Source organism: Panthera leo, chromosome E2 (assembly GCF_018350215.1).
Source record: "Panthera leo isolate Ple1 chromosome E2, P.leo_Ple1_pat1.1, whole genome shotgun sequence".
In the NCBI taxonomy this organism is placed as follows: domain Eukaryota; kingdom Metazoa; phylum Chordata; class Mammalia; order Carnivora; family Felidae; genus Panthera; species Panthera leo.
The window spans coordinates 5,477,387-5,503,884 of record NC_056693.1 but is presented as its reverse complement, the minus strand read 5'-3'; the positions used below and the strand labels follow the sequence as shown (position 1 = coordinate 5,503,884).

Sequence of the window (26,498 nt, the reverse complement as noted above, 5' to 3'; positions counted from 1 at the left end):
ATTGACACTCTCGGCTTAAAACAGTGTGTTAGGGGCATGAAGGTGGCTCATTCGGTTATGTGTGCAATTCCTGATTTCAGTTAAGGCATGGTCTCCCATTTTGGGAATTCATGTCCTGAGTTGAGGGTTGTCCAGTGGCTCATTCGGTTAAGTGTTGGACTTCAGCTCAGGTCATGATCTCGGGGTTCATGAGTTTGAGCCCTGCATTGGGCTCTATGCTAACAGCAAGGAGCCTGGAGATCCAGATTCTGTGTCTCCCTCCCTCTCTGCCCCTCCCCTACATGGACTTGGTCTCTCTCTGAGGAATAAATAAACATTAAAAAAAAAAAAAATCAAGCCCTGTGTTGAGCTCTGCACTAGCAGCATGTATAAAATTTTGTTATACCTTTAAGATGCTTTAAGTAATCTCTAAGGTAACTGGAATGAAAGTACATACAGACATTACATTCACCAATAAATACATGATGAAATTAATTCTATTAGCATGATAACTCACCTAAACAGGATACAACATTCATTTACCACTAATCAAGGAAAGAAATACACAAGATGAGTCACAAGTACGCACAGGTAATATTGCTACAAGTACATAGATACTTTTATTAGCGAAGGGCATAAAGCTGATCTTATCTGAGTTAGACTTACTCACGTCCAAAAACATTAGGAATTGAAAATTGTCACCCTATCGGGCACCTGGGTGGCTCAGTCGGTTGGGCAATGAACTTCCTTCAGGTCATGATCTCACAGATAATGAGTTTGAGCCCCACATCGGGCTCTGTGCTGACAGCTCAGAGCCTGGAGCCTGCTTCACATTCTGTGTCTCCCTCTCTCTCTGTCCCACCCCCACTCACATTCTCTCTCTCTCACCTTCAAGAGTGAAATAAGACATAAAAACAAAATTAAAAAGGAAATTGAGACCCTAAAACAAAATACAAAGGTAAAAGCAAAATCCCACCTAAATAATGCTGTGGCAAGTTCCATACAAAAGGAAGCACATTATTATGGAATTGCAAGCCCAGACAAAATGTAACCCAAAAATTTCTACATAAAAATGATGAAGTATTTAAAAGAGGCCCATGATAAATGTAGATATTTTTTAAAGCTTATTTTGAGAGAGAATGCTCTCCTAAAGCAGAGGAGAAACAGAGAAAGAGGGGAAAGAAAGAATCCCAAGCAGGCTCCACGGTGTCAGCTCAGAGCCCAATGCAGTCCTCAGACTCATGCATTGTGAGATCATGACCGGAGCCCAGGCACCCCTAGCTATAGCTCTAATTTTCAACTGTGACTGTGTACCCATGAAAAAGGAACATTTTCAATTACAGGCATGTGTTCACTCCATTGTTCATTTTTTTAATGTTTATGTATCTTAGAGAGAGAGAGAGAGAGAGCACAAGCCAGGGAGACTTAGAGAGAGAGGCAGACACAGAATCTGAAGCAGGCTCCGGGCTGTGTGAGATCTCAGCACAGAGCCAGACATGGGGCTCAAAGTCACAAACCCAAGATCATTTCCTAAGCTGAAGTTGAAGGCTTAACCAACTGAGCTACGCAGGTCCCCTATAATCCATTCTTTAGAATCAAGCAAACAAAAACCTTTCATTTCTTTTTTGTGAATGTTTAAAAAGTTTGAGAGAGAAAGGGAGAGAGGGAGGGAGGGTGGGAGACGGAGAGAGAGAAGGGAATTCCAAGCGGGCTCCACACTGGGTACAGAACTGGACTTAGGGCTTAAATTCAAACCATGAAGTCATGACCTGAGTTGAAATCAAGAGTCAGATGCTCAACCCTCTGAACCACCCAACTGCCCCAAAACCTTTCATTTCTAAATAAACAAACACAATCAAAAATATAAAATAGGCCAACAATCGCTTTATAAAAAAAATCTTTGGTGTTAAATTCAAATACATTCTGAGTAAATAAATAATAATTGATTTTTTCTCACGTGAAATTACATTCATAATGAACTCTTTTTCTAAACATAGGACGTTTCCTAATTGTCTGCCTCACTTCTTATAAAGCAAATGCCCATGGTATATCAAGACTTTTGATATAACACATCATAAAGGAATCTCCTACATAACGACTCAGAGTGAAAACATATGACAAAGTCACAGGGACTTCATATTATACAAGATACATTCATAGAAGGATTCAATTAAGAAATAAAGTAACAATTGAGACTTTCTTATAGGCTGTGAGTTTTCACTTCTAAATATCCTAGCTCCCCTATGGCATTAATTTATATAGAATTATATGAAAATAATAGGTGCTTTACATTATTTCACCATTGAGGAATGCAAAACATTGAGTGGAAATTTCTTATTTTACTTAATACAAAGAAAATGAAAGTTTATTTAGACAGAGAGATAAAGAACAGTGTGGAAAGGGCAGAGAGAGAGAGAGCGAGCAAGCGGGGGGGGGGGGGGGGTGGGGAGGGAGAAACCAAGCACCATCTGGGCTGTCAGCCCAGAACCCTATGTGGGGCTTGAACTCAGAAACCCTGAGATCATGCCCTGAGCCAAACCAAGAGTTGGACTCTTAACCAACTGACTCACCCAGGCACCCTGAACTTTCTGGGTTTTTTTTTAATATTAATTTTTGAGAAACAGACATCATGTGCCAGACGGACAGAGAGGCAAAGGATCCCAAATAGGTTCTCCACTGACAGCAGAGAGGCTGATGCAGGGCTCAAATTCAAAGTGTCAGATCATGGCTTGAGCTCAACCCAGACGCTTAACCAACTGAGCCAACAGGCAACCCAAGAAATGAACTTTTGAAGTGGAACAAAGAACGAGATTTCCTCATATTAGGGAGTTGCTTTATCACCTGATGTGATTACTGGGTCTGTATTTTGTATGATTAAAATGAAAGCCACCTTAATCCTGGAAAGGATCAACCCGAAAACTTGTGATGTCTCCCTCTAGCGTTCCTGGGATTTCTGCACCTCACCTCAAGGTGCCCACCACTATCCTGACACACTTCACACAAGAAGCAAAACAGAAGTCAGAAATGCATTGGCGTACAGTTCCTCAGAAATACAGAGATTTCCGCAAGACCTCAAAGCAAATGGAGAACCAATTAGATTATGGAGGACCTCACTGTGGATGTGAAGAACCCTCCGTGGAACTGAAGGAGAATCCTTAGAGAATGGAAAGCTTGGTATGTTGGAAAGCAGATGTCCGATGTGAGAGGAAGAGACCTGAAACTGGCCTTTTCAACCTAATTTGCATTCAAGGAGAGCTGCTCAACCACATTCTGAGGTCCAATTCCTCCTTCACGACTGGACCTCAGCTCTGTCATCCGCTTCATTTCCACCTACCTGGGTGTGTAGCTACAGTCTCCTTTCTCTTCACGGCCCAGACATCCTTCTTGTGTTCCAAAAAGATGACCAGGTCTGGCTTTGACACAACTAGACCTGTGTATTAGAAAAACAGAATATGAGTGTGGTTGGAGATTCTAACTTCTGATCCACTATTGTGCTTAGCAGAGCAGAGAGGACAGAGTAGAAGCTAGAAAATGATTTCCCAAATGCTGTGGCCCAACAACCCCTTTAGAACATGCGGGACAAATTTTCCATGTTCAGATCTTGACCTCCACTTCCAAGTACTACCATGACAATAATGAGTAGAAATCGGTATTTAAGACAAGACATACCATTTTATGCCACTTAGCCTTTAGAATTGTCATTAATGTACAGAAATGATGATGTTACCCTAAGGAAGGGAAGGTAAAGCTGAAAAGGAAATACCATGAAGATTTTTCTCTACATCCACAAACCCATACTTCTTTCCCTGACTGCAGGGATCTGAATCCCAGTCATGCAAAGAGGAAGATTCCAAGAGACAGTCTTCAAGGGAAGGAACAAATCCCTGAGTATGGTTTGGGAAACGTGAAAGGAGTTATCCTCACCCAAGAAAAGGAGGTGTCCGTAGTTCTCTAACATCACATCCCTGTACAGTTCCCACTGACTGTGGTTCAGGCACCTCAACTCTTTCTGAGAAAATTCTATGGCCACATCCCTGAATGTCAGCAATCCCTGCAATAAAAAACACACTTATCAAGTGGCCACAGGCAGAGTTCATAATGCTAGGTCAAATGAAAGAGGCAGTTAATGTCACCAGCCAGACTCCAAGACCTGACTTTAATGCTTGTGCTTGTACCCACCGATCTTAGTTCCACACTTTACTTAACCTCTTTTTCTATCTTATCTTTTACTTCACAAAAAACACCCCATGGGTATAGTCTCCTGTAGTGGAAACAGAAACCATCTAACAAAACGTAATGATTGCCCTGAGGAAGAGCTTGGATGAGCTCAGTTGGAGATTAACCCCTGACTCACACCTAAGCAAATGCATAACCTTCAACTCATACATACATTTTATTTTAAATCTTATGTCTTTGAGTGAGATAGAGCATGCCCAAGTGGGGGTGGGGCAGAGAGAGAGAGAGAGAGAGAGAGAGAGAGAGAGACAGAATCCCAACCAGGGTCCATGCTCAGAATGGAGCCTGATCTCAGGACTTTCATCCTGACCTGAGCCTAAATTAAGAGTAGGATGCTCAATGGATTCAGCCACCCAGGAGCTCCCTTTAACCTCATTATAATACTAAAATCTCACCCAAGAGGGGCACAAACCTCATTTCCTATGAAATATGCAGAGTATGTACACAACTGTTCTCTTAAGGCTTATGTGCAACCTTATACTCCACTTGGCATAAGATGATGGCCTCCCCTTTCTGAATATCCACGCTAACCCTAAATGAAAGGACACCATTCCTCCTTCCTTCCTGAGTATCTGATTTGGAAGTTCCTCCCTGTGATTTCCTTGTTTCTTGTAAATCATTTTTGCTTTGCTCACATCCTCACCTGGTATAGTTTTTTTGTGATCCACCAACGACTGAACTTCTGTTAGTTCAGTTACATCAGGAGAACTGGTTCTGGCTTAGGTGAGGTTCCTGCTTGATGAGGTAAGATTATTTGTCACCCAGTATTATGCTCTAGTATATTCTTTACCTTGGAGGTAGGATCCTTTATAATTACTGTGTTTCTTCAAGAGAATTTGTAAAATGAAGCCATCAACACAGGCATATACATTTTGAATATTGTATTTACATCATACAGTACATCTGCTATCTATTTCTTAAATGGAAAGTTCTGGGGAGTGACAAATGTATTTAGCATATTCTAATATGAATTAGAATTTCACAACAGGACCTTGGGGATCTTGTTAAAATGCAGATACTGTTCAGGTGTTCTAGGATGGGGTAGATGTCTGCATTTCTAACGAGGCATTAGTCTATGGGCCAAGAGATACATATTTCAATAACGAAGAAGTAGAACTCAAAGACAAGAACTTTTTGGGAACTTGGAACTGAGTGGGATTCATAGCAACTACAGGTTCTACTAGAATAGCAAGAAAGGCAATAAACCTTTCCAAGCATTTCCTGGTTAGTAGAGAGCATTCACAGTTTTTCATAACTTATTGGAAAATAAATCATATTCTAAGACAACAGACACATTATTCTTCTATTTCCATGTGAATATTTTTTCAAGCATCCAGTACGTGGTAGGGATCAGGTTTTAACCCAGGTCATCTGACCTGGAGTTGACCTAAAATGACACCTAAAATATACGGAGGGGCCCCTAACCAAATGATCATAGCAGGTGTCAAACCTGAAGAATGATGGAAAGAAGGTATGCACACAAAATTGATCACCTTTATACATTCCATGCTCACATCCATAAATATTCAAAGAAGTTGTATAGATATTAAATGTAGAAAAGTATACTGGTGACTAAGAAACATTTTCAATAAAGGACACCTGGGTGGCTCAGGGGGTTAAGTGTCCACGTCTTGAATTTGGCTCAGGTCATGATTTCACAGTTCACCAGTTCAAACCCCACCTCAGGCTCTGTGCTGACAGTCTGGAGCTGGCTAGGGATTCTCTCTCTCTGCCCCTGCCTCTCTCTCTTCCTCAAAATCAAACAAAATATTTTCAGTGACATGAAACTCATAAAACTAATTGTAGATAATGGTGCTTAGGTCTTTTACTCACACTATCAACACAAACACACATTAAGATACAAATACAACAGTTATTTCTGACTCTAGTATGATGAGGGATACAATCAGAAAAATTTTCACCTTTAGGACAGAAAGCTAACATACAGTTGTATTATATGGACATTCATCAAATAAAGGCTGGTTCCTACATTTTTCTTTAAGTTTATTTATATTGTGAAAGAGAGCGTGGGTAAGCACGGTGTGAAAGGTGGAGAGGCAAAGAGAGGGAGAGAACCCCAAGCTGTGTCTTCAGGCTCCAGGCTGTGACTGAGCCACCTAGGTATCCCTGGTTATTACATTTTTCCAGGGTCTCATGACAACAGGGACATGTCACCACTGCTTCATATTGAACTGAATGGTAAGCACCAGAGAAATCTTGCAGAAGCACTTTTACACGTAGAAATTTAAAGAAACATTTGTGATTGAACACTCTGTGCACCTACCATCCCCTTGAACATATAAGCTTCATGCAACCAAAGTACAGTTCTTTCTGCCCCGGGTCCTGCCCTGTGCTACTTCAATAAACTATCTGGCACTACACAGTATCTCAAGAGTTGTCTTGACCATAGTACTCCATGTTCTGCTAATATAGTTTTTATTTGAAAGCTTTTTTAAATTTTATTTTTTAATTAATTATTACTAAGGAGAGAGAGATAGAGAGAGACAGGGAGAGAGAGAATACCAGGAGGGGCAGAGAGAGAGGGAGAGAGAAATGGAGAGGCATGGCTCCTGTTCACCTGATGCTGGGCTCCAGCTCAGGACCGGTGAGATCATGACCTGAGTGGAAGTCCCACGCTTAATGAACTGAGCCATGCACGTGCCCCTCATTGAAAGCTTTATTTCATTCATCATTTGTGCTGTTTTATTTCAGGATTTTAAGACACTCAAACATGGTAATTCTTGGTACTATGTGATTCTTCTTTCTTTTTCTGAAATACACAGAAGTAAATAGAGTATGCATGTGTCATGACTATGCAGCAAAACAAAAAGCTACAGGATGAAGGTCTGACTCATTGAGAACCTCGATGTAGAGGTCATTACATCTACTACACAACAATGAGGGTATCATTGTCCGGTGGGGACTAATGTGAGGTGGGCCAGGAGACAATGTTCAAGGAAATAGTCTTCAGCCATTTTGGTAAATGAGGCTGTTTGTGTAAAAGCACAGGGACAGGATCTGCGGGAAGAATGAGCTGCAGGGAGATTGAGAGGAGCTGTTGATTATATACTTTAAGTTGGGGGGGGGGGGGAAGAAATACAAGTTTCTACAGGGATTTCCTATGTTAAAGAAGACTTCCAGGACCTGGAATTCTGTCTAGGGTAAAGCTAAGCTTGCTGTTTGCCTCTAGGAAAGCATCAACATTAAAGCAGTTGTGAATTCCTTTAGGGATTTCTTCCTTGGCCAGTCTCGAGTATTTCTGCGGGGCTTGTAAGTTGTGAGAAATTTTAATTTTATCCACATTGCTTTTGCATTTGTCCTCCTCCTCAGAAACTACAATGGAGGGAGGGGTGCCTGGATGGCTCAATCAAGCTTCTGACTTATGAATTAGGCTGAGGTCAAGACCTCTTGATTTGTGAGTTCGAGCCCCGTGTCCCACTCAGTGCTGACCCTGTGTCACCTACTTGGGACTTGGCTCTCTCTTGGCCACTCCCCTGCTCGCTCACTCTCTCTCTCTCTCTCTCTCCCAAAATAAACTTAAAAAAGAAAAAAAAAGCTACAAGGTGAAAAAATACAAGAAAAGTCAAACTAGGAGAAAGATATTTCCAGTTTAAATGTGATGGTGTCTGGAAATTGCTCAGGGAATCTGGCTGAAATCATTACAACTGATAAGAAAAATATGAACATTACAGGGGAGGAATCTGGCAGAGAGCACAAACCCAAGTAATAGAAGATAACATCAGCTGTAAGGAAACAAATGGATATCAGTGCCTAAGGCACACCTCAGGACACGGGATCGCCGGTGTGCTCTTGTGACCCCAAACAGTAAATCACAATATAAACAAGTTAAGGACACAGTGGATTTATACAGACTTTATCGCATATACTTGTCGGGTCCTGGAATATCTAGGATATCTTAAAGTAGCTTTTCCACATCCTCAAGAGCAGGAACATTCTAAGTTATTCTGTGCCTCATATCCATCTTGTGTATTTGTGCATTTTCATAATCCTCCTCTACCCGGGGCACAGAAAGCATTCGGATAAGACCTACACGGGAATGGTTTTCCTTGATTGGTATCCCAGGACCAGACCCCATCAGCAACAGGACAGTTGGCCTCAACACCTTCCTCTCTGGATCTGTCACAAAGGGAATATTTTCAATACTTGTAGGAATTTAATTCAAAGTGACAACTGCTGTTGCCCTACTAGAAGCCAGGTTGGAGAAAAGGGAGAGAGGTCTCTGGGATATAGGGGAGGAGTGTTCTGAAGACATAACCTGGAATATCATTTCTGAAATGTTAATAATTAGGGGAAAATCTGGGGCACCTGGGTGGCTCAGACTGTTTACAGTCGACTGTGGCTCAGGTCATGGTCTCGCGGTCTGAGTTCGAGCCCCACATCCGGCTCTGTGCTCAGAGCCTGGAGCCTGTTCCAGATTCTGTGTCTCCCTCCTTCTCTGACCCTACCCCATTCATGCTGTCTGTCTCTGTCTCAACAAAATAAACGTTGAAAAAAATTTAAAAAAATTAGGTGAAAACCTAAAACAGAACCATAAGAACTAAACAAATAAAACCATTGGTATTTAAAATTTTTTCATTTAGAGAGAGAGAGCGAGAGAGAGCGAGCATGCATGCAAATGGAGGACAGGGACTCAGGTAGAGAGAGAAAATCTTAAGTAGGCTCCAAGCTCAGAAGGAACCCTGATGCAGGGCTGGATAGCAGGTCCCTGGGATCAAGACCTGAGCCTAAATCAAGAGTCATATGCTCAACTGAATGAACCACCCAGGTGCCCTGCAATTTCTACATGCATGGATTATCCTGAAAACAAGGTGACAGGTCCTCTTGCAATGGACCGAAGCTTACCTGAGAATTGGCCATTGCTCCTTCCCTCTCCTCTTCAAGAGTTTTATCAGAAGATTTTTGTGGAGAAATCCCAGCTGAAGTGGGAGCAAGTGCCTTTAAAGCCACCACTGCAACCTCTTCACCAGTAACCTGGTCACCTGCAGGCAGGGCTTTGAAATGCAAAAAAGACCCAAGTTCCTCATCATTTGTGTCAGGAGCTATTCAGAAACTATGGTGTCCCACGTGGAGACCAGCCTCTGAGTTTCCTGTCTCTGCTTTCAGGGGGCCTCCCCTCACACAGAAGCCCACAAATTCTGCTTGAGCATAGGAACAGTGTGTTACATGGACCTGACCCTCCCCATCCCCTGTACTGGAGACCCTTGAGCCAAAGCCTGCACTCAACTCTGATAACTTAATGGGAAGCCTTTCAGCTTAACTCTGGCTTCCCTTAGCATTTGGTAGGAAAACATAGGGTTCAGAAGGGAGAATGGGAACCATTAGGACCTGAGGCCCCTGGGTGGGGAAAACACATTTTGGAACAATGCTGAGAATGTCTGACTACCAAAAACCCCCTTAGCTGTCAGGTTCCTCTTAAGAATGGACAGACACCACCTATTCCCCATCAGGAATTTGACTAAAGACCTAACTAAAAACCAGCAGTAGATGATAAAACTTAAAACCCACAAGGAGCAATAAGGCCATAGACCACCCCTCCTGCAATGGAAATGAGCCAATCAGGAAGGGACAACCCAGCACCTGGAGTTGTTAATCCAGTAAGTGTAGGACTTGAGAAGGAACAAGGGGGAAGGGAAGAGGGAGAGACCAGAACCTTATACCACAAAGGCCCTTGCCTATTGTCATTGGTATTCACATTCCAATGCCCCCTCTCTGTAAAGAGAGCTTTCCTACTACTCTTCCTCTGTTATACTGTAATAAAGTTTTGCCTGTTGCTCATATTGTGTCCACCTCTTTATTCTTTGATTCAGTGAGAAAACAAATCCCTGAATCCTAGGTTGATGCAAAAAAATCCCATACAGAATCCCATGGAGCACTTCACTAAAACAACACTGTTGTTTCCACCCACACCAGTTGAGGGAATCTGAGGGGGAGGGTAGCAGCAATGATTATTAATGCAAACTCCACACAGGATCCTTTTGGGAAGCATTTGGGAAGTGAGCAAGGAAAACACAGTAACCATGGGTATGGTTATTGTCCTGATTTGAATCCATGCCTTCTCCACTGATCAGAGTTTCTGCAAATTTACACATTCTCCTCCTTTCTGCTTCTCAGAAGGACACACGTTTACAAATGGAGCTTTCCCTGATACATGCGAATGAGCAAGTTTTCGGGTGATAGTGGGGTGGTCCAGAGCGATGGCCAAGAAAGAATTCTTGAAGACATTTTCCATTGGCATGGAAGATCTTTTTCCACACCTGTGCTTTCAGCCTGAGTGTGTTCCTACAGCTGAAGTGAGTCTCTTGAAGGCAGCACATATCCTTCATTTGTGTACTTCTTTCCTTTCAGTCAATGGATCTTTTGGATGGAGAATTTAGTCCCTCTATATTTAAAGTACGTATTGACACAGGTATGGATGGAGTTACTCTTGTCATTGTTTTCAATGTTTTTAGCTATTGTAGAATTACTTGCCCCTTTCTTATCCATTTGGTCTTTTTCTTTGTGATTTGTTGATTTTGTAGAGTGGTGTACTTCTATTCCTTTCTCTTTATGTTTTGTGTGTCTACTACAGGTTTTGCTTTGTGGTTACCAGGAGGCTTTAAGGAGACATCTTATAAAAATCTATTTTGTTAACACCTTAATTTTGCATAACAGAATACTTTGAAACAGAAAAACATCAAAGAGACACAGTTTGTGACACTGGCCCACAACAGCTACTCACCCTTCCTGACACTCCTTGGCAACACTGTGTGGAAACAGTTACCTCTCATCAGGAGGCGAAAACACAGGAGTGACCTCTATGTTCAGTGATCTGGCTTTTTTGCAGGTGCCTGAGGGACTTATTTCTGTCATGAAGGACGTGGAAGCAGAGAGAATGAGGGCACCCACTGGATGCACTGTGATGGCTGCTCAGACAACAGGTGAGCTTTTGTTTACACACTGGAGAGACTACAGAGCTGAGGACAACAGAGGAAGGTATCATGGGCTCTAAAGAAGTAACTATACTTTAGTAAACTGGGAAATTCCAAAAATTCAGACATTACCAATTACTTGTGTTCTCCTGTACAAACAAGTTCGTAAGCCTAAACCCAGAGTTTGTTTTCTTAAATTCACTAATCTCAACAAAAGACCACAAGGCCATAAAGAAATAGAAGAACTTGTTTCACTCACAGGAATGAAATAAATCTCCAAAACTGACCTTGAATTAATTAGGAAGTATTAATGGTATGACCAAGAATTCAAGAAGAAAACATCATAAAGATGCCCATGGAGGAAGAAGAGAAAACAGGTAACTAAATGAGAGCAGAAAAACTATGCATGACCAAAATGTAACCCCAAAGAGGCAAAGTATAAGAAACAATCACCCAGAATTTGGGAGCTCAAGTGGAGAATCTTTGAATTTAAAAATATACTAAGGAGTCAGCAACAGACTTGATCAAGCACAAGAAAGAACTGGGCAACCTGGAGACCCCTTGTTTTAAATTACCTAAGAGGACCAAAGAAAACTGTGGAAAAGAAGAAAGACTCAGGACACATGGACACCTACAAGTGGACCAATGTGTACATTATGGGGACCCCATAAAGAGAGAAGAGTGAAAGGGGGCAGCGAGTTTCCATGAAGAACTAAAGGCTTGTAGTTCCCCTGTATGTGGAAAGGAGAGGCAAGTTCACAAGCACAGTAAATTCACAGTAGGATAAGTATCAATGGCAGGAGATGGGTGAGGGACAGTGTGCTTGGTGATGGCTATTAAGGAAAGCACTTCTTATGATGAGCACTGTATGCAAATGATGAGCCACTGAATGAATTATACTGAAATCAATATTGCACTGCATATTACCTAATTAAAATTTAAATAAAAATTGAAGGAAAAAAGACAGGACATGAACACAGTTGTAATTAACGGACCAAAATGACCAGGGAAAAGAGAATTTTGAAAAGCTTGACAAAGGCAACTTATCTTGTACAAGAGAGCTCCTACAAGATTGTTAGTGGGGTTCTCGGTAGATGTTATAGAAAGAAAAGCATTGAACGATGTATTCAAATACTGAAAGATCAAAAAATATCCACCAAGAATACCCTACCTGGCACAGCTATTTTCCATGCATGTAGAAATGAAGACTTTGCCAAGGCAAAACCCCTCTAAGTTTATCAGCAGATCTGTCCTACAAGAAATGTTTTTTTAAACTTTTTTAAAAAATGTTTTTATTTATTTTTGAGACAGAGAGAGGCAGAGCATGAGCAGGGAGGGGCAGAGAGAGAGGGAGACACAGAATCCGAAGTAGGCTCCAGGCTCCATGCTGTCAGCACAGAGCCCGACGCGGGGCTCGAACTCACAGACTGTGAGATCACGACCTGAGCCGAAGCTGGACGCTCAACCGACTGAGCCACCCAGGCACCCTACAGGAAATGTTAAAGAAAGTCCTTCTAGAGGCACCTGGGTGTGTCGGTTTGTCAAGTATCCAACTTTGGCTCAAGTCATGTTCTCACGGTTCGTGACTTCAAGACCTGTGTTACTATCTTGCTGACGACTTAGTGCCTGGAGCCTGCTTCAGATTCCGTCTCTGTGTCTCTCTCAAGATATAAATAAACATTAAAAATTTTTTTTAAAAAGTCCTCATTGAGCTGAAAAGATTCTAAACAGTAACTGAAAACACATGATAACCTAAAGCTCTGAGAACCATGGAAACCTCTAATGAAAACTTTTGTGAATAAGCACTTAAGACATTAAACAATGTGTTATGTGAATAGATCCCTCCTATCACACAGATTTCAGGGTATAATCCATTGTTCATTTTTTTAATGTTTATGTATCTTAGAGAGAGAGAGAGAGATAGAGAGAGAGAGAGAGAGCGCACAAGCCAGGGAGACTGAGAGAGAGAGGCAGACACAGAATCCAAAGCAGGCTCCAGGCTGTGTGAGATCTCAGCACAGAGCCAGACATGGGGCTCAAAGTCACAAACCCAAGATCATTTCCTAAGCTGAAGTTGAAGGCTTAACCAACCGAGCTACGCAGATCCCCTATAATCCATTCTTTAGAATCAAGCAAACAAAAACCTTTCATTTCTTTTTTGTGAATGTTTAAAAAGTTTGAGAGAGAAAGGGAGAGAGGGAGGGAGGGTGGGAGAGGGAGAGAGAGAGAGAGAGAAGGGAATTCCAAGCGGGCTCCACACTGGGTACAGAACTGGACTTAGGGCTTAAATTCAAACCATGAAGTCATGACCTGAGTTGAAATCAAGAGTCAGATGTTCAACTCTCTGAACCACCCAAGTGCCCCAAAACCTTTCATTTCTAAATAAACAAACACAATCAAAAATGTAAAATAGGCCAACAATCGCTTTTTAAAAAAAAATCTTTGGTGTTAAATTCAGATACATTCTGAGTAAATAAATAATAATTGATTTTTTCTCACGTGAAATTACATTTATAATGAACTCTTTTTCTAAACATAGGACATTTCCTAATTGTCTCCCTCACTTCTTATAAAGCAAATGCCCATGGTATATCAGGACTTTTGATATAATACATCATAAAGGAATCTCCTATACAACGACTCAGAGTGAAAACATATGACAAAGTCACAGGGACTTCATATTATACAAGATAAATTCATAAAAGGATTCAATTAACAAATAAAGTAACAATTGAGACTTAATTATAGGCTGTGAGTTTTCACTTCTAAATATCCTAGCTCCCCTATGGCATTAATTTAAATAGAATTATATGAAAATAATAGGTGCTTTACATTATTTCACCATTGAGGAATGCAAAACATTGAGTGGAAATTTCTTATTTTACTTAATACAAAGAAAATGAAAGTTTATTTAGACACAGAGATAAAGAACAGTGTGGAAAGGGTGGGGGGGGGGGAAGGAGGGACGGTGGGAGGGAGGGAGAAACCAAGCACCATCTGGGCTGTCAGCCCAGAACCCTATGTGGGGCTTGAACTCAGAAACCCTGAGATCATGCCCTGAACCAAACCAAGAGTTGGACTCTTAACCAACTGACTCACCCAGGCATCTTGAACTTCCTTTTTTTTATTTTTTAATATTAATTTTTGAGAAACAGAGAACATGTGCCAGATGGACAGAGAGGCAAAGGATCCCAAATGGGTTCTTCACTGACAGCAGAGAGGCTGATGCAGGGCTCAAATTCAAAGTGTCAGATCATGGCTTGAGCTCAACCCAGACGCTTAACCAACTGAGCCAACAGGCAACCCAAGAAATGAACTTTTGAAGTGAAACAAAGAACGAGATTTCCTCATATTAGGGAGTTGCTTTATCACCTGATGTGATTACTGGGTCTGTATTTTGTATGATTAAAATGAAAGCCACCTTAATCCTGGAAAAAGGATCAACCCAAAAACTTGTGTTGTCTACCTCTAGCGTTCCTGGGATTTCTGCACCTCACCTCAAGGTGCCCACCACTATCCTGACACACTTCACACAAGAAGCAAAACAGAAGTCAGAAATGCATTGGCGTACAGTTCCTCAGAAATACAGAGATTTCCGCAAGACCTCAAAGCAAATGGAGAACCAATTAGATTATGGAGGACCTCACTGTGGATGTGAAGAACCCTCCGTGGAACTGAAGGAGAATCCTTAGAGAATGGAAAGCTTGGTATGTTGGAAAGCAGATGTCCGATGTGAGAGGAAGAGACCTGAAACTGGCCTTTTCAACCTAATTTGCATTCAAGGAGAGCTGCTCAACCACATTCTGAGGTCCAATTCCTCCTTCACGACTGGACCTCAGCTCTGTCATCCGCTTCATTTCCACCTACCTGGGTGTGTAGCTACGGTCTCCTTTCTCTTCACGGCCCAGACATCCTTCTTGTGTTCCAAAAAGATGACCAGGTCTGGCTTTGACACAACAAGACCTGTTTATTAGAAAAACAGAATATGAGTGTGGTTGGAGATTCTAACTTCTGATCCACTATTGTGCGTAGCAGAGCAGAGAGGACAGAGTAGAAGCTAGAAAATGATTTCCCAAATGCTGTGGGCCAACAACCCCTTTAGAACATGCGGGACAAATTTTCCATGTTCAGATCTTGACCTTCACTTCCGAGGACTACCATGACAATAATGAGTAGAAATCAGTATTTAAGACAAAAGAGATACCGTTTTATGCCACTTAGCCTTTAGAATTGTCATTAATGTACAGAAATGATGTTACCCTAAGGAAGGGAAGGTAAAGCTGAAAAGGAAACACCATGAAGATTTTTCTGTACATCCACAAACCCATACTTCTTTCCCTGACTGCAGGGATCTGAATCCCAGTCATGCAAAGAGGAAGATTCCAAGAGACAGTCTTCAAGGGAAGGAACAAATCCCTGAGTATGGTTTGGGAAACGTGGAAGGAGTTATCCTCACCCAAGAAATGGAGGTGTCCGTAGTTCTCTAACATCACATCCCTGTACAGTTCCCACTGACTGTGGTTCAGGCACCTCAACTCTTTCTGAGAAAATTCTATGGCCACATCCCTGAATGTCAGCAATCCCTGCAATAAAAAACACACTTTTCAAGTGGCCACAGGCAGAGTTCATAATGCTAGGTCAAATGAAAGGGGCAGTTAATGTCACCAGCCAGACTCCAAGACCTGACTTTAATGCTTGTGCTTGTACCCACCGATCTTAGTTCCACACTTTACTTAACCTCTTTTTCTATCTTATCTTTTACTTCACAAAAAACACCCCATGGGTATAGTCTCCTGTAGTGGAAACAGAAACCATCCAACAAAACGTAATGACTGCCCTGAGGAAGAGCTTGGATGGGCTCAGTTGGAGATTAACCCCTGACTCACACCTAAGCCAATGCATAATAGACTAAACTACGGAGTGAGTACAGTTACCTTCATCTCATACATACATTTTATTTTAAATCTTATGTCTTTGAGTGAGATAGAGCGTGCCCCAGTGGGGGTGGGGCAGAGTGAGAGAGACAGAATCCCAACCAGGGTCCATGCTCAGAGTGGAGCCTGACCTCAGGACTTTCATCCTGACCTGAGCCTAAGTTAAGAGTAGGACGCTCAATGGACTCAGCCACCCAGGAGCTCCCTTTTACCTCATTATAATGCTAAAATCCCACCCAAGGAGGAGCACAAACCTCATTTCCTATGAAATATGCAGAGTATGTACACAACTGTTCTCTTAAAGCTTATGTGCAACCTTATACTCCACTTGACATAAGATGATGGCCTCCCCTTTCTGAATATCCACGCTAACCCTAAATCAAAGGACACCATTCCCCCTTCCTCCTTGAGTATCTGATTTGGAAGTTCCTCCCTGTGATTTCCTTGTTTCTTGTAAATCATTTTTGCTTTGCTCACATCCTCACCTGGTATAGTTTTTTTGTGATTCACCAACGACTGAACTTCTGTTAGTTCAGTTAGATCAGGAGAACTGGTTCTGGCTTAGGTGAGGTTCCTGCTTGATGAGGTAAGATTATTTGTCACCCAGTATTATGCTCTAGTATATTCTTTATCTTGGAGGTAGGAACCTTTATAAATATTGTGTTTATTCAAGAGAATTTTTAAAATGAAGGCATCAACTCAGGCATATACATTTTGAATATTGTATTTACATCATACAGTACACGTGCCGTCTATTTCTTAAATGGAAAGTTCTGGGGAGTGACAAATGTACTTAGCATATTCTAATATGAATTAGAATTTCACAACAGGACCTTGGGGATCTTGTTAAAATGCAGATACTGTTCAGGAGTTCTAGGATGGGGTAGATGTCTGCATTTCTAACGAGGCATTAGTCTATGGGCCAAGAGATACATATTTCAATAACGAAGAAGTAGAACTCAAAGACAAGAACTTTTTGGGAACTTGGAACTGAGTGGGATTCATAGCAACTACAGGTTCTACTAGAATAGCAAGAAAGGCAATAAACCTTTCCAAGCATTTCCTGGTTAGTAGAGAGCATTCACAGTTTTTCATAACTTATTGGAAAATAAATCATATTCTAAGACAACAGACACATTATTCTTCTATTTCCATGTGAATATTTTTTCAAGCATCCAGTACGTGGTAGGGATTAGGTTTTAACCCAGGTCATCTGACCTGGAGTTGACCTAAAATGACACCTAAAATATACGGAGGGGCCCCTAACCAAATGATCATAGCAGGTGTCAAACCTGAAGAATGATGGAAAGAAGGTATGCACACAAAATTGATCACCTTTATACATTCCATGCTCACATCCATAAATATTCAAAGAAGTTGTATAGATATTAAATGTAGAAAAGTATACTGGTGACTAAGAAACATTTTCAATAAAGGACACCTGGGTGGCTCAGGGGGTTAAGTGTCCACGTCTTGAATTTGGCTCAGGTCATGATTTCACAGTTCACCAGTACAAACCCCACCTCAGGCTCTGTGCTGACAGTCTGGAGCTGGCTAGGGATTCTCTCTCTCTGCTCCTGCCTCTCTCTTCCTCAAAAACAAACAAAACATTTTCAGTGACATGAAACTCATAAAACTAATTGTAGATAATGGTGCTTAGGTCTTTTACTCACACTATCAACACAAACACACATTAAGATACAAATACAACAGTTATTTCTGACTCTAGTATGATGAGGGATACAATCAGAAAAATTTTCACCTTTAGGACAGAAAGCTAACATACAGTTGTATTATGTGGACATTCATCAAATAAAGGCTGGTTCCTACATTTTTCTTTAAGTTTATTTATATTGTGAAAGAGAGCATGGGTAAGCACGGTGTGAAAGGTGGAGAGGCAAAGAGAGGGAGAGAACCCCAAGCTGTGACTCCAGGCTCCAGGCTGTGACTGAGCCACCTAGGTATCCCTGGTTATTACATTTTTACAGGGTCTCATGACAACAGGGACATGTCACCACTGCTTCATATTGAACTGAATGGTAAGCACCAGAGAAATCTTGCAGAAGCAGTTTTACACGTAGAAATTTAAAGAAACATTTGTGATTGAACACTCTGTGCACCTACCCTCCCCTTGAACATATAAGCTTCATGCAGCCAAAGTACAGTTCTTTCTGCCCATGGGTCCTGCCCTGTGCTACTTCAATAAACTATCTGGCACTACAGAGTATCTCAAGAGTTGTCTTGACCATAGTACTCCATGATCTGCTAATATAGTTTATATTTGAAACTTTTTTAAATTTTATTTTTTAATTAATCATTACTAAGGAGAGAGAGAGACAGAGAGAGACAGAGAGAGACAGAGAGAGACAGGGAGAGAGAGAATACCAGGAGGGGCAGAGAGAGAGGGAGAGAGAAATGGAGAGGCATGGCTCCTGTTCACCTGATGCTGGGCTCCAGCTCAGGACCAGTGAGATCATGACCTGAGTGGAAGTCCGATGCTTAATGAACTGAGCCATGCACATGCCCCTCGTTGAAAGCTTTATTTCATTCATCATTTGTGCTGTTTTATTTCAGGATTTTAAGACATTCAAACATGGTAATTCTTGGTACTATGTGATTCTTTTTTCTTTTTCTGAAATACACAGAAGTAAATCGAGTATGCGTGTGTCATGACTATGCAGCAAAACAAAAAGCTACAGGATGAAGGTCTGACTCATTGAGAACCTCGATGTAGAGGTCATTACATCTACTACACAACAGTGAGGGTCTCACTGTCTGGTGGGGACTAATGTAAGGTGGGCCAGGAGTCAATGTTCAAGGAAATAGTCTTGAGCCTTTTTGGTAAATGAGGCTGTTTGTGTAAAAGCACAGGGACAGGATCTGTGGGAAGAATGAGCTGCAGGGTGATTGAGAGGAGCCGTTGATTATATACTTTAAGTTGGGGGGGAAGAAATCTAAGTTTCTACAGGGCTTTCATACATTAAAGAAGACTTCCGGGAACCGGAAGTCTGTCTAGGGTAAAGCTAAGCTTGCTGTTTGCCTCTAGGAAAGCATCAACATTAAAGCAGTTGTGAATTCCTTGAGGAATATCTTCCTTGGCCAGTCTCGAGTATTTATGCGGGGCTTTTAAGTTGTGAGAAATTTTAATTTTATCCACATTGCTTTTGCATTTGTCCTCCTCCTCAGAAACTACAAGGAAGGGGTGCCTGGATGGCTCAATCAAGCTTCTGACTTATGAATTAGGCTGAGGTCAAGACCTCTTGATTTGTGAGTTCGAGCCCCGTGTCCCACTCAGTGCTGACCCTGTGTCACCTACTTGGGACTTGGCTCTCTCTTGGCCACTCCCCTGCTCGCTCACTCTCTCTCTCTCTCTCTCTCCCAAAATAAACTTAAAAAAGAAAAAAAAAGCTACAAGGTGAAAAAATACAAGAAAAGTCAAACTAGGAGAAAGATATTTCCAGTTTAAATGTGATGGTGTCTGGAAATTGCTCAGGGAATCTGGCTGAAATCATTACAACTGATAAGAAAAATATGAACATTACAGGGGAGGAATCTGGCAGAGAGCACAAACCCAAGTAATAGAAGGTAACATCAGCTGTAAGGAAACAAAGTGATATCGGTGCCTAAGGCACACCTCAGGACACGGGATCGCCGGTGTGCTCTTGTGACCCCAAACAGTAAATCACAATATAAACAAGTTAAGCACAGTGGATTTATACAGACTTTATCGCATATACTTGTCATGTCCTGGAATATCTAGGATATCTTAAAGTAGCTTTTCCACATCCTCAAGAGCAGGAACATTCTAAGTTATTCTGTGCCTCATATCCATCTTGTGTATTTGTGCATTTTCATAATCCTCCTCTACCCGGGGCACAGAAAGCATTCGGATAAGACCTACATGGGAATGGTTTTCCTTGATTGCTATCCCAGGACCAGACCCCATCAGCAACAGGACACTTGGCCTCAACACCTACCTCTCTGGATCTGTCACAAAGGGAATATTTTCAATACTTGTAGGAATTTAATTCAAAGTGACAACTGCTGTTGCCCTACTAGAAGCCAGGTTGGAGAAAAGGGAGAGAAGTCTCTTGGATATAGGGGAGGAGTGTTCTGAAGACATAACCTAGAATATCATTTCTGAAATGTTAAAAATTAGGTGAAAACCTGGGGCATCTGGGTGGCTCAGTCGGTTGAGCATCCGACTGCGGCTCAGGTCGTGGTCTCGTGGTCTGTGAGTTCGAGCCCCACATCCGGCTCTGTGCTCAGAGCCTGGAGCCTGTTCCGGATTCTGTGTCTCCCTCTCTCTCTGACCCTACCCCGTTCATGCTCTCTGTCTCTGTAACAACAACATAAACGTTGAAAAAAATTAAAAAAAAAATTAGGTGAAAACCTAAAGCAGAACCATAAGAACTAAACAAATAAAACCATTGGTATTTACAATTTTTTCATTTAGAGAGAGAGAGAGAGAGAGAGAGAGAGAGAGAGAGAGAGAGAGAGAATATGCATGCAAATGGAGGACAGGGACTCAGGTAGAGAGAGAAAATCTTAAGTAGGCTCCAAGCTCAGAAGGAATCCTGATGCAGGGCTGGATAGCAGGTCCCTGGGATCAAGACCTGAGCCTAAATCAAGAATCATATATACTCAACTGAATGAACCACCCAGGTGCCCTGCAATTTCTACATGCATGGATTATCCTGAGAACAAGGTGACAGGTCCTCTTGCAATGGACTCAATCAAGGCTTACCTGAGAATTGGCCATTTCTTCTTTCACCTCCTCTTCAAGAGTTTTCTCAAGATTTTTGTGGAGAAATCCCAGCTGAAGTGGGAGCAAATGCCCTTAAAGCCACCACTGCAACCTCTTCACCAGTAACCTGGTCACCTGCTGGCAGGGCTTTGAAATGCAAAAAAGACCCAAGTTCCTCATCATTTGTGTCAGGAGCTATTCAGAAACTATGGTGTCCCACGTGGAGACCAGCCTCTGAGTTTCCTGTCTCTGCTTTCAGGGGGCCCCCCCTCACACAGAAGCCCACAAATTCTGCTTGAGCATAGGAACAGTGTGTTACATGGACCTGACCCTCCCCAACTCCTGTACAGGAGACCCTTGAGCCAAAGCCTGCACTCAACTCTGATAACTTAATGGAAAACCTTTCGGCTTAACTCTGGCTTCCCTTATCATTTTGATAGGAAAACATCGGATTCAGTAAGGAGAAAGGGAACCATTAGGACCTGAGGCCCCTGGGTGGGGAAAACACATTTTGGAACAATGCTGGGAATGTCTGACTATGGCAAACCCCCTCAGGTTTGTAAGGTTCCTCTTAAGAATGTGACAGACACCACCTACTCCCCTGCAGGAATTTGACTAAAGACCTAACTAAAAACTGGTAGTAGATGATAAAACTTAAAACCCACAAGGAACAGTATGGTCATAGACCACTCCTCCTGGAATAGAAATGAGCCAATCAGGAAGGGACAACCCAGCACCTGGAGTTGTTAATCCAGTATGCGTAGGACTTGAGAAGGAACAAGGGGGAAGGGAAGAGGGAGAGACCAGAACCTTATACCACAAAGGCCCTTGCCTATTGTCACTGGTATTCACATTCCAATGCCCTCTCTGTAAAGAGAGCTTTCCTACTACTCTTCCTCTGTTATACTGTAATAAAGTTTTGCCTGTTGCTCATTTTGTGTCCACCTCTTTATTCTTTGATTCGGTGAGAAAACAAATCCCTGAATCCTAGATATTGATGCAAAAAAATCCCATACAGAATCCCCTGGAGCACTTCACTAAAACAACACTGTTGTTTCCACCCACACCAGTTGAGGGAATCTGAGGGGGAGGGTAGCAGCAATGATTATTAATGCAAACTCCACACAGGGTCCTTTTGGGAAGCATTTGGGAAGTGAGCAAGGAAAACACAGTAACCATGGGTATGGTTATTGTCCAGATTTAAATCCATGCCTTCTCCACTGATCAGAGTTTCTGTAAATTTACACATTCTCTTCCATTTGCTTCACAGAAGGACACACGTTTACAAATGGAACTTTCCCTGATACATGCAAATGAGCAAGTTTTGGGGTGATAGTGGGGTGGTCCAGAGCTGATGGCCAAGAAAGAATTCTTGAAGACATCTTTGGTACACCCAGGGGATTTTATTCAAGTATGGGGACAGGGCCCATAATCAGGAAGAGGTGCCCTGGGACCCTGAAGAGACCCTGACTTTACACTTGGGAACTGGGGGAGGTGAAGTCAAGGCGTAGTTTCCAATGAGTTTTTTTCCTATGCTAATCAAGACTCACAGGATACCTAGACCTAGTTATTGTGAAGCTAAAGTTGTTTTTCCCTCTAGGAAAGCATTAACATTAAGATAGTAAAGAATTCCTGGAAAAACTTTTACTCTGCCTGTCTCAAGTAGTTGTCCATGGGCTGCAGGTTATAAGGAAATTTAATTTTATCTGCCATTTCCTTCAGTCTTTGTTTCCCTCGTCAACTGCTAAATAATCATCCAAAGAGGACATACTTTTCAAACTCCCATTGGCCACAAACAAGAATTCGAATTGTTCATTATTTTCATCGACATTTGATGTTACACTATTTTCTTTTTTAGCTATTCTAGAAAATATTGAGTGGTTTCTCACAGTAAGTATCAAGTGGTCTTAATACTGTTGCACTGGTGGCTGAAACAGAAATCGCTTAAAAGTATAAAGTTGAACAAAAATAAAAATGGCGGCATTAAACCATCAGCGAGGGTTGACTTTTAACCAAGTAGGATTTTTCTTCTCTTGGGAAATCCTCCCTTCATCTCGTCTTAGCCTTAAATTTTTTTTTTAAATATTTGAGAGAGAGAGAGAGAGAGAGACAGACAGACAGAGGGCACATGAGTGGGGGAAGAGCAGAGGGAGACTGAGGATCTGACACAGTCTCCACACTCATAGCAGAGAGCCTGAAGTGGGGCTTGAACTCACAAATTGTGAGATCATGACCTGAGGCAAAGTGGGATGCCTAAATGACTGAGCTACCCAGGCGCCCCTCTTAGCCTTTTTAAAATGAGAAACCCAGGACCACACTGAAAACATGATGAACAAGGATGGCAACACAAACACAGTAACTGTCAAAACCAGATGGCTCCTGCATTTCCCTACAACCCCCCAGCTCCTTCCTCTGGGTTGGCTTGCAGTTTTCAAGACCCTAACCTGCTGCAGCCTCCTTTACCTGGCAAAGCAAGAAAGCTATTGTTCCTCTTTATCCCAAACTCTGTCTTCATATTATATTTTGGCTCTGAAGTACAGAGGTGAGTTTTCAGCAAGAGAGTGAATGTGTAGGAGAGGAAAATATTTTTCTTCACCTTTTCTCAGTTGTTTGGTAATTCCAATAATTAAGCTGACATAAGACAGTTCCACAAGAGAAAAATATTTAATGATAGGAACATCAGTGGTATGAGGCTCAGAGTCAGGCAGGTGATGCTTACATTCCATTGTGTCTTAAGGAGAGGGGATAGGCTTTAGAATTTCAAAAAGGGGGAAGTGCATTCACAGGAAAAAGGAAAGAGTAAATGTTTGCCAAACCAATGTTTGCCATGCCAGGCAGGTAATGCTTTATAAAAAGTTCCTGTCTGGTAATAGCTCTTTTCCAGGTAGTGGTCCCTCATCTAATTTATGGTTTGTCTAAAAGCCTCAGAAAACAGGCAAATCTTTCCCTTTGCAGCAACAGAATAATCCTAGAGGACATTTTAAGTTAAATGAGCCCCACACAGCAAAATACACAATGTAGGAAATCACATATATGTGGAATATGTAAAAAGACAAAAATGTAGAAGATTAGCATGTTTATTGCCAGGGGCTGAGGATGGGAAATTGTTCAGACATTGGATCAAATGATAAAAGGTATACTTACACAGGATGTGTAAGCACAGAACATGTACAGCATGGTGACTATATATATATATATATATATATAAATAAATAAATAAATAAATAAATATATATATATATATATATATAATGTATCTGTATTTTAATTTTTTACATTTACTTTTTTTTTTTTTTTTAACATTTATTTACTTTTGAGAGACAGACACATCACAAGTGGGGGAGGGGCAGAAAGGGAATGAGACAAGGAATCCGAAGCAGGCCCCAGGCTCTGAGGTGTCAGCACAGAGTCCAATGTGGGGATTGTACTCGCAAACTGGGAGATCATGACCTGTGCAGGAGTCAGACGCTTAACCCACTGAGCCCCCCAGGCACCCCTGATGGTGACTATATTTAATACTAGTGTATTATATTTTAAAAAAAAATTTCTTTTTAACATTTATTCATCTTTGAGAGACAGAGAGAGAGACAGAGTATGAATGGGGAAGGCGCAGAGAGAGGGAGACACAGAATCCGAAGCAGGCTCCAGGCTCTGAGCTGTCAGCACAGAGCCCGACGCGGGGCTCAAACTCATAAACTGCAAGATCATGACCTGAGCCCAAGTCGGACGCTCAACTGTCTGAGCCATCCACATGCCCCAATACTAGTGTATTATAAATGTGAAATTTGCTAGGAGAGACTATCATAAGTGTTCTCAACACACACACACACACACACACACACACACACACACACACACACACACACATTTAACTATGGAAAGTGAGGTGTATGTTTATTAGATTGTTTTAGGTAATTACTTTCTAAGTGGGACACAAGGGTGCAGGAGCATTTGGCTCCAGGAGCCCCAGAAAGACCCAGTTGCCACTCGTGGCCGACCAAGTTAAAGGCAAGAAAGAGGACTTCCACTAACACAATTTTGATATCAAACTTTCTCATTGGGTGCTTTCCATCATGTGTCTCGTGGCTCAGGAAAAAGACTCTCAGGGGAACGGGAGCTACCCCCTCCAGCCACAAGGAGTACCCTGAGTCAGAAAGACCCCACCTGTGATGGACTCCAAGACAATGACTTAAACTTCATTGCCTACCTGCAGGCACCCACTCACTTTTGCCCATCCTCCCCTGCCCCCCGCCCCCGTTTCCCTTATATAAACCTGAAAGTGTTTCTAGCACATTGAAGATGGTCTTTGAGCCATCAGTCAGCTATCTTCCCAGTGTTGGCCTCCTTGAAATAACTTCTTTTCTTGTTTCATCACCTCTGCCTTTGGTTTTGTCAGTGGTGAGTGGCCAGACCTGGTCTGTTTGGGACCCCAGAGACAGGTGGTCTTGTGGGTCTCCCTTCATGTCAGTTACTCAGAGAGACATCTGTGGTGGCAAAACCAGAAAGGGATTTTCTTCAGGGAGGTCAACAATGAGAAGGCAGTACACTAATATCTCAAACACTGTACTGGTTTCCAAACTGCTGAACATACTTCCAGGTTCATATAAGGAAAATGTAGGACAAAAGAAAGAGGGGAAGCTGGTTAAAGCAGGTATTAGGGGCCAGCTAGATGTCTGAGGCCAGATAATCCCCACGCATGCTTTTGGCTTCTATAATCTTGCTTGCCTCTTGCATCCGCCAAATGCCAGCGCAGTACAACCAAAAAGTGCCCTGCCCTTTCTTTTTTTCCTTAAACCCCCATATTCCCACCCATAAAAAGAGACTGACACTAGGGCCACGGGTTCAGCCTTTGGAGGTGATACACTGGGCCAGCACCAGTGCAAAATAAACAGTCTTTCCTGATTCCCAAGTGTGTGTCGCTGGTCTCTTCCTGCACACCAAATATTTGCTGTAACATTTTTGGTGCATTGGACAGGAGGTCGACAGCTGCAATGGCCTTTTGAGCCACCATGGTCAGAAACCAGTGGAGAGTCCACTCATGTGGGCTCCTGTGAGGGAAAGGAAGGCAGCCGCTGGTGGTTTCACTGGACCCCAACCCTCGCTGGGCAGGACAATAGTCAGCCACTACTGCACTCAAACGGATTCCAGGAGCAATCAGAAAATTCTGCCAGAATGGGACATCAAATGGGGTAAGTGTCCCCAGGACCCGAGGACTGAGTTCAGGCCCACCCTACAGGTAGAAGGGAAACTTGATCACTTCCTGGGCAACATAGTTGCAGCTTAGAACAGGGAAATTCTGGGTTAAAGTTTGCAATCTGTCTGAATGTGTGAGTGCCCTTGCTCCATGGTTTTGGCTATGGAGCCTGAGTGGGTCCTGCCCTGGGATTTTGTGATGACTTCATACAGCTCTTAAGGCAGAATCAGGTCTGCAGATGCCAATCTGAATCAGGAGTTTATACTGACCTGCCAATGCTGAGAGTTATGTAAGTCCTGCGAGAGGAGCAGCCAGGAGCATGAAGCAACCTCTTCCCTCATGTTCGTCCTGCAATACTGTACATGGGAGGGATCTGCCTAGGATACCAGGATAGGGGGAAATTCCTCAAAACTAACTGTTTTGGAGTATAAATTAAGAATTTTTAAAAGATATTTCCACATGACAATGGGGTCAAATTT

At 42.2% G+C, this 26,498-nt stretch overlaps 1 protein-coding gene across 1 annotated transcript; it reads right to left on the bottom strand.

The window, feature by feature from the left end:
* Nucleotides 1–14,997: 14,997 nt before the first annotated feature.
* Nucleotides 14,998–26,360, bottom strand: LOC122208839 (putative protein ZNF720). The gene is made up of 4 exons (XM_042920298.1): nt 26,289–26,360; nt 20,826–20,897; nt 15,601–15,727; nt 14,998–15,107 (listed from the first exon to the last, which is right to left on the bottom strand). The coding sequence occupies exons 1-4, from the start codon at nt 26,358–26,360 to the stop codon at nt 14,998–15,000; spliced, it is 381 nt and encodes a 126-aa protein (XP_042776232.1).
* Between the last annotated feature and the right edge of the window lie 138 nt (nt 26,361–26,498).

Excerpts from the sequence above, each read along its gene's own strand:
- LOC122208839 (XM_042920298.1), bottom strand. The coding sequence starts at position 26,360 with ATGAGGGAAGAGGTTGCTTCATGCTCCTGGCTGCTCCTCTCGCAGGAC. Across the intron at positions 20,898-26,288 it reads ATAACTCTCAGCATTGGCAG|CTGGGATTTCTCCACAAAAA; the intron begins GTCAGTATAAAC and ends CTCCCACTTCAG. Across the intron at positions 15,728-20,825 it reads AAGAAATGGCCAATTCTCAG|GGATTGCTGACATTCAGGGA; the intron begins GTAAGCCTTGAT and ends TTTTTATTGCAG.